This window comes from Merops nubicus, unplaced genomic scaffold (genome assembly GCF_000691845.1).
Source record: "Merops nubicus isolate BGI_N331 unplaced genomic scaffold, ASM69184v1 scaffold33440, whole genome shotgun sequence".
Taxonomy (NCBI): Eukaryota; Metazoa; Chordata; class Aves; order Coraciiformes; family Meropidae; genus Merops; species Merops nubicus.
The window spans coordinates 1-7,935 of NW_008582775.1; the positions used below are offsets into that span (position 1 = coordinate 1).

At 37.4% G+C, this 7,935-nt stretch overlaps 1 protein-coding gene across 1 annotated transcript; it reads left to right on the forward strand.

Annotated features, from left to right (window-relative positions):
• Positions 1–24: 24 nt before the first annotated feature.
• RAE1 (ribonucleic acid export 1) lies at positions 25–6,816 on the forward strand. Its single transcript, XM_008938673.1, has 11 exons — positions 25–124; positions 260–364; positions 1,178–1,270; positions 1,680–1,766; positions 2,734–2,820; positions 3,047–3,118; positions 3,690–3,797; positions 4,143–4,249; positions 4,344–4,419; positions 4,942–5,136; positions 6,723–6,816. Exons 1-11 carry the CDS (start codon positions 35–37, stop codon positions 6,807–6,809), a joined length of 1,107 nt encoding a protein of 368 aa, XP_008936921.1. The 5' UTR covers positions 25–34; the 3' UTR covers positions 6,810–6,816.
• Positions 6,817–7,935: the final 1,119 nt, after the last annotated feature.

Consider the following 7,935-nt stretch of genomic DNA (forward strand, 5'->3'; position numbering starts at 1 on the left):
CTCAGGAATCCTTTTCCTCGTTTGCAGGGCGAGGATGAGTCTGTTTGGATCAACATCAGGGTTCGGTGCTGGAGCAACCAGCATGTTTGGCAGCACGACTGCAGACAACCATAACCCAATGAAGGTACGTGCCTCAGTCCCCTGGGAGCCACCCTTCTGAGTTCTAACATGTCACAGCACACCTGCTAACTCACCCTGCGGAGTGGCAGGGGCTCAGAGCAGTTTTCAACTTTTTTGTTTTGTCTTCTATGCTTTATAGGATATTGAAGTAACATCTCCACCTGATGACAGCATATCTTGTTTAGCATTTAGTCCGCCGACATTGCCGGGTAATTTCCTCATTGCAGGGTCATGGGCAAATGATGTAAGTACTCACATCAGACCTACACATGAATAAAGTGGGAGCATTGGTGCCTAAACTGCAGAACATGAGCATAAAAACTTGTGCCAGGGCACCTGAAAATCTTCTTGTTGCAGAACTGCAAAAATTTTTGTCTGATGCCGAGTTTGACATAGCTGAGCTGCTTCAGCTGACCAGTTCAGTTGTGATCTTCAGATAAGTCATTCTTCTGCTTGCACGTTTTAAACCTCAGCTCAGAATATGTAGTCAGTGCTTTCCACATTAGATTTTATTAGCTGAATTTTTCTTTTTCCTACTTGCTGGGGTTTAGTTTCGTTTTCTTACATGCTTAGGCTAATGCAGTTATGCTGTGCCTGGTGGAAGAACCATGAACGCAATAGTAAATAATCTAGTTGGACAGTAGTCTCAAAAAGATGCAGTTCTACAACCTTATTGAGCTTTGTTTGGGTTGAAGGATGAGATCCCAGCTGGCACAAATAGAGAGGAAAACAAACGTGGGCGCATTTTTAAGTGTTCTTTTGGGTCTGTTGGCTGGTAGCCTGTAGCAGGCAGCTTTGTCGTAGCTGATGATTAAGGGTTTTCCAGGGGAGCACTGGAAGGTGTTAGGTGATCGTAAGGTGCTTTTGACATCGGGTTGAAGTTGTGGCTGTGCAGATAAAAGGAACATAATCAGAGAAAATAAGGTTTCACTAGTCTTGAAAAGAATTTGCTGTTTATAATCATAATTTTTTTTGGATAAACTGAGGCTGGGATCTTCAAGAGGAGAAATCTATTGAGTTCTTATTGTTACTATGTCTGTGTACATTTCTGTTACAGGTTCGCTGCTGGGAAGTGCAAGATAATGGACAGACAATTCCAAAGGCTCAGCAGATGCACACAGGGCCTGTGCTAGATGGCTGCTGGAGTGATGTATGTTCCTATTTAAAAATAAAAAGTTTTTACCAAAAACCTAGATAAATTGGCATGCTACTTGCAAACAGACAGGAGTGCCACACGTAGATGCAGCCTGTGATTATTGTGTAAGCTTGTAAGTGGAAATATGTTGTAAGCATGTCCTAATAGAATAGGACAGAAAAAGGGTAAAATTGAGTTTAAAAGTAAGAATGCACTTAAAGCTACATAATAGTTAGCATAGTTTCCTCTTCTGCAACAGTTATAAATAAAATAACATTTTCATGTTTATTCTTTGTCTTTAAATCACTGTAGATGTTACATTAATGTTACGCTAGTTCTAGAAGAGAATAAGATTTGATAGTTTTCTAATAAATACTGCATGATAAGAGCTATTTAATCACGTGGCCTTACTCTTGTTTTTCAGGATGGGAGTAAAGTATTTACTGCCTCCTGTGATAAAACTGCCAAAATGTGGGATCTCAACAGTAATCAAGCTATTCAGATTGCACAAGTAAGCGAGCCCCAAGCTGCTAGGTCTTTTTTTTCCTGTTCTGTTTTTATTAAAAATGACCTTTATTCGCATATTAAGTAGTTCAGTGCTTCTAAAGTAGATACTGTTATATGAAGAAGAGGATGTAGGGTACTTTTTGTAGTTTTGAGATAATGAGGTGCACATGAATAGGGAGCGGGCAAAGTTATTCAAATAACCTGTGCAACTGTTTTCCTCTTTTACTTGAACAAGCTCTTTCCATTGCTGCTGTGATTTCACTAATTCACCCTGCTGCATTGTAGAGAAAATAATGAAGAAGTCATTGAATTCCCTTTCACAAATACCAGCTTTCTGCTGCAGCGGTAGCAGGGATTATAATTTACATTCTTGATTCAGAAGTGGATGTCTGGATTTAGAAGTGAATGTGTTAATAGAAAATGTAGTTAGGTGACCAAAATTAGTTGCTAGTTATATAATCTAAGAAGAAAAAAATCTAAGAATCCTTTCAGTGATTGTTTCTTATATTTTATTTGACATGATAATGTTCAGGTTCTCAGCCTTGATTTTAAAATCTTGTTAGTGTAATTAACATAGGCTGTTCTTCTGTAGCGCATGTCAGAAGAAGCTGGGTTTTATATTAGTATGTAATAAATAACATACTATATTAGTATTGGTTTTTAGCATGATGGAAAATATCCTTTATAAATAAGTAGAAAATTCTGCTGTTCATAATTACGATTTCTGCCGTGACAGTCTTCCTGTATAGGATGACTTGATTGTAGTTCTTTGTGTCATTTTTTTTCTTAGGTGGGTGATTTTACAGCACTAAACAACACAATAAGGTCATGACCAACTTCCAACTGCTGTGACTGAAATAATGCGTCACTTTTCTTGAATGAATAAAAAGTATAAATATGAGGAGCATAAACAAGAAATGTGGGCTGTTACCTTAGTAAATGTATGTATGTACGTCCTTTTTTTTCTTTAGCATGATGCTCCTGTGAAAACTATCCATTGGATTAAAGCACCAAATTACAGCTGTGTGATGACAGGAAGCTGGGATAAAACATTGAAGGTATGAACACAAAGTGTGCTAGTAATCTGTGTATGAAAATATTGTATTAAACACTAATACAAAAGCTGGATAAATGAACCAGCCTCACTTCCCAGAGACTGGAAGTATTCCGACCATAGACAACACTGAAACAACTTGGTACCAACTGCATTCTCTTCCTAAAGCAATTTAAATGGTGTATCCTCAACCCCAAGCATAAGTTTGTTCATTTTTTTGTTTCCCTCAGTTCTGGGATACCCGTTCACCAACACCGATGATGACACTGCAGCTCCCTGAGAGATGTTACTGTGCAGATGTGGTAAGCCATGATACCTGGTAAACTAGGGTCAGCTGGGTTTTGGGGAGGGTGAATAAACTGGCAGTTTTTGAGGCTTCCATAGCTTAGCACTGAATTCCCACTGTTCGTATGGAATCATAGAATAATATTCAATCTCTGTGGGACTTTAGCAGTAAGACATAAATGATCTTGATCAGCCTCTGGGGAACAGTTATTTGCATCATATATAACTCACTTAGTATCCTTTTATCATCACAAACCCAAGTGAGCACTTGAGCTGATGTACCCTCATTTCTGTGTGAGTTTGCGTTACCACTACTGTGATTCACCTTGGAAGGGTCAGCTACTAATTAGAAGATGTTTGATAAGTTTAGTTTTCCGATGGCAGGGAAGAACTGATATAGTTTTGTTTGAAGATATCTCTACAAATTAATTTTGTTCGTTCCATTCTTTTTTTTCCCTCTCTAATCCCCAGAAAATAGTCTAATCCCTTTAACTTCTTCAGGGATTTCTGCGAAGTAGTAAATAGAATTCTCTGCCATGCTATTAATACAAGTGTCTCTCTTTCAACCTATTTTACAACCTTATCTAGGTTTATCCTATGGCTGCTGTGGCCACTGCAGAAAGGGGCTTGATAGTGTATCAGTTAGAGAATCAACCTTCTGAATTTAGAAGAATAGAATCTCCTCTTAAACACCAGGTAAATGATCACATTTATTAAAAGCGTATTTATACAGACTGTTGAAATTCTGGGCTTGCCATTTTTTGGTAAAAACAGCTTCTCAGAACCAGAGTACTTTATTTTGCTGTGGCACATGTCCTGGTTTGCCATTGAACTGTTGCTGATCATCATAGTGGTTTAGAAATGTAAATATTGTGACCAAAATTCTCAATAGAATTTGACATATTTCTTGACATTGTGTTTTTGCTTTACTTTGCATTGATACCTGTGTTATTCTTGTGTCCTCATAGAAAACAGGCAGCATTCAGAAAGTCTGGCCCTCAGGCCTCTGTCTAAAATCCTCTGTATCTTTCTCAAATTTAGCATCGCTGCGTTGCTATTTTTAAAGACAAAGTGAACAAACCTACTGGATTTGCCCTTGGAAGTATTGAAGGGAGAGTAGCTATTCATTATATCAACCCCCCAAATCCGTAAGTATCATTTAATAAAATATCCTTTCTTTATTGCTCAGTTTACAATGAGGAAAGTAAAAAGGCTTTTTTTTTTTTTTTTCCCCCTTCCTAGTGCAAAAGATAATTTCACTTTTAAATGTCATCGCTCCAATGGAACAAACACATCAGCACCTCAGGATATCTATGCTGTAAGTATTCAGCATAGCCCACTAGATCTTTTATGGAGGCACATACTCTTTATTGACTCTTATGTAAAATTGGATATGAATTGTTGGTTCTCTTTGACCTTTTATCTTGCCTAAAGTAATCTTACACGTGTGTTTAAAAATTAGTCCTACATTAAGAGGGAAAGGCAAATTTTTGTACTTCCTCTAAAACAAGCACCAGATCAAGCATTCATTAAATAATCTTGGTGGAGGCAACACTTATTAATTTTGCTGATATTGAAGCAATACTTAATGTATCTACGTAGTGGGATCATACACTGAATTTTTAGGTACTCCAAAAGTGATGCTTTCTTTATTGCTTTGGTGGGTGTTTTTTTTTTTTTTTTTTTTCAGAGAATGCATGTGGAAACATTTTTTAAAAATAAGAACTATATCTAGTTGAAAAAAATCCTTCCTGTGTATTTACTCTCTCAGGATTCATCACCTGTGTTGTGAGTGTTCCCACGTGTGGTGTTGTACATTGTACTTTTCATGATTGTGCAGGTAAATGGGATAGCATTTCACCCTGTCCACGGTACACTTGCAACAGTGGGATCTGATGGTAGATTCAGCTTTTGGGATAAAGATGCACGGACAAAGCTAAAAACCTCAGAACAACTCGACCAGCCGATATCTGCGTGTTGCTTCAACCATAATGGCAATATATTTGCATATTCTTCCAGTTACGATTGGTCAAAGGTAGGAAAGGTTGAGACTCACATTCATACCTGCAGCTGGACACTGTCCTTCTCCCGTGGGGCTTTCACTGTTCTTTATAAATATTAGCTGAGTCTTTCTAACTTCACAAGCATGTGAGAGAACTTCATGGATGTAGCCATCTGCTGCAGTGGGCTGCTGAAGCAGTGCATTCTTTGGGTTTTAGCTTCACTGGGGTAAGATTGCTAAGCAATGTTATTTTGCAAATGTGGGTGAGCAAAATGTAAATGACATGACTTGGGCTGTCCTGGTTGCTCACACGTTCTGCTGTGGGGAGTGTCATGGGGCCGTGTGGTGACTTAACAGGCTCCCACAAATGTCTCTGAAATACACATTACTGCTTCTTCTGCAGAGTCTCTACCTTTAAAAAGAGCAATGACCATGGTTTTAAACACTTCAACCAGGGCTTGAATGCTGTGTACTAAACTTCCAGTAGCCATTCAGCACAGCTTGTGCTTCCGCTTATTTATATGTTGTTCTTCCAAACTTGACTCAACAATAAATCATTAGATGCAAGAGAATCACAACAAATAATGTGTAGATAATCAATAATTATTAATAGTTTAAGAAAGGTGTAGCAAGGTTGAAATGTACCTGATCTTAATGGAATGGCAATGTCTATTAAAAGTATTATCTTCTTGTTTAAAGAATGCTTTTAAATTTGAGGACGATATTCCTTGTTTTTGGCTGAATTGGATGCAGAAATCACACAGATGAACCTGATTTCATGCCACAAAGAGCAGAATTTTAACTTACTGCGTTATATCTATTCTTGCGGATGCTGCCCCGAGTAAGATAACTTTATAGATGCTAGGATAGATGAATTGTCCTGTTCTAAGTGCTTGGAGGGACTGCAGTGGTAGATACATACCAAGGTATCTTCCTCGTCTATCGACCTAGATTAAGTAGTAAAACCAGTAGGTACTAAATTTCCTCTCTAGAACCAGGTCTGTCAAGTGGAATTAGTAATTTTCACCTTGTGAGTTGGACTTTAATAGCTTTACTAGTGTTTACTTTCACTGCCTTGAATCCTTACATATTGAGTCAGGAATACATATGCAAATAATTTCAATATGCAAAACAGTATATTTGCATCTGCAGCTGGGGAGCAGATATTTTTACAGTTCCCTTTAGAACTTGGGCTTCCCTTTGGAAAGTTGAGACCTTATTTCATTTAAAAGGTAGAAAATACAAAGTTAAACTGTGTAGCCATTAAAGTTTTAGTTTCTTCTCTGCCTAGAATGACATTTGCTAAAAAAACCATATTGTGCTCCTGTGCCGTGTCTATGAACTAGAATTTAGAGATGTGGGGGGGGTTCTATGAAAAGTCATTTTGATAGCTTAAAAATGGCTAAATGTCCCTTAAATTTTACTTTATATGCACAGTTCTTGTAATTACTTGTTATAGTAAGCTGTTCCTATCCCACCAATGTTGTCCAATAACTAGCCTTAAAGACTTTAAGATGAAATCTTAATAAACCAAACTAATATTTGTCAGCATTACCTTAAAAATCTAAGAGTATATTTCTTCTTTGAAGAGAGTAAATACAGATGATTTTTCTTTTTAGGGCCATGAATTTTATAACCCACAAAAGAAAAACTACATATTTCTGCGAAATGCAGCAGAAGAGTTAAAGCCAAGGAATAAGAAGTAGTGAGTATGAGTCTGACTTGTTACTCTACTGTTTCTTCTGCCTTTCCTGCCTCTGCTCCACTGTTCTTCTACCATTTGTGCCCTATTACACCATGGTTCAGTCAACTTTGGATCACTAATGTTTAGTAGGAACTGTAAAAATTAAATTACATGTATTCTGAGTTGCTGGAGAACGTTTTTTCAAATGAGATTTTCCAGTGTGTGTAAGAAAGAGGCTCATCTTCATAGGACTTAACCATTGTCTGTTCCACAGCAATAATGAAATTGCAGCAAAATCTGGATTAGACATTCCTTCTTAGAATTGCAACTGTTTGTATCTATGGATTTATTTTATGAGTACTACCTTAAAATATGTTAATTATAATAGTTCTGGAGAAGTTGTACAAATACTGTAGTTTTTGTAAGTACTTGGAGAATTGCAAGTCATTCTTCGCAAAGGGGGCTTGTCTCTGCTTATTATTCAGGGTTTTTTTCATGGCTTTGTAATTTTTAAAATGGAAATACTGTCCACTGTATGCCAGGAAGAAATGCTTTCACAATTGTTTTCTGTCTTTTTTTGGGTGAATTGGTTAGTAGGTAAGTGGCCAACAGCTGTGACAAACTCAAGATGATCACAGTGCAAATTCTACTCTAGTTTTTTCCTTGCACTGCAGCAGTGAAGATGACAGTTAGGGCAGCAGTACTGACTTTATTCTAGTTCAGAGGAGAGCCTGGCAGTGGTGCCAAGGGGTAGAGTTCAGCAGTACAAGCAAACCACTGAAGAATTTTTGTTTGTGACCAGACCAATGTATGCAAAATGCTTATGGCCTCAACTGCTTTAAAACTGGCACCTTTTAGAGTTAAAAGTTGGTTCCCTTACATCTCTCTTAACATGTTTTTGTTCCTTAACAGTGGTTTCTGGACTGAAAAAAAAGTAGTCATTTTTCTGTCAATTAGAAAATAGTGCTGTTGAGTTTCATCCTGATCAAAAATGCTGTGAAACAAAACAAGTGGGTCTCTGTCTGACTTGACTCTACCACTGTTTACTTTTAACTAGCCAGTTGTATACATGCCAAAGTTGTGGGTTGTTTTTAGAAATAAACTATTGTTTGTTTGAAATGCATAGTATAGAAATGCCTGTCATATTG

Coding starts and splice junctions, on each gene's coding strand:
- RAE1 (XM_008938673.1), top strand. CDS start 35: ATGAGTCTGTTTGGATCAACATCAGGGTTCGGTGCTGGAGCAACCAGC. Junction 1,271..1,679: donor TAGATGGCTGCTGGAGTGAT/GTATGTTCCTAT, acceptor CTTGTTTTTCAG/GATGGGAGTAAAGTATTTAC. Junction 3,119..3,689: donor GATGTTACTGTGCAGATGTG/GTAAGCCATGAT, acceptor AACCTTATCTAG/GTTTATCCTATGGCTGCTGT.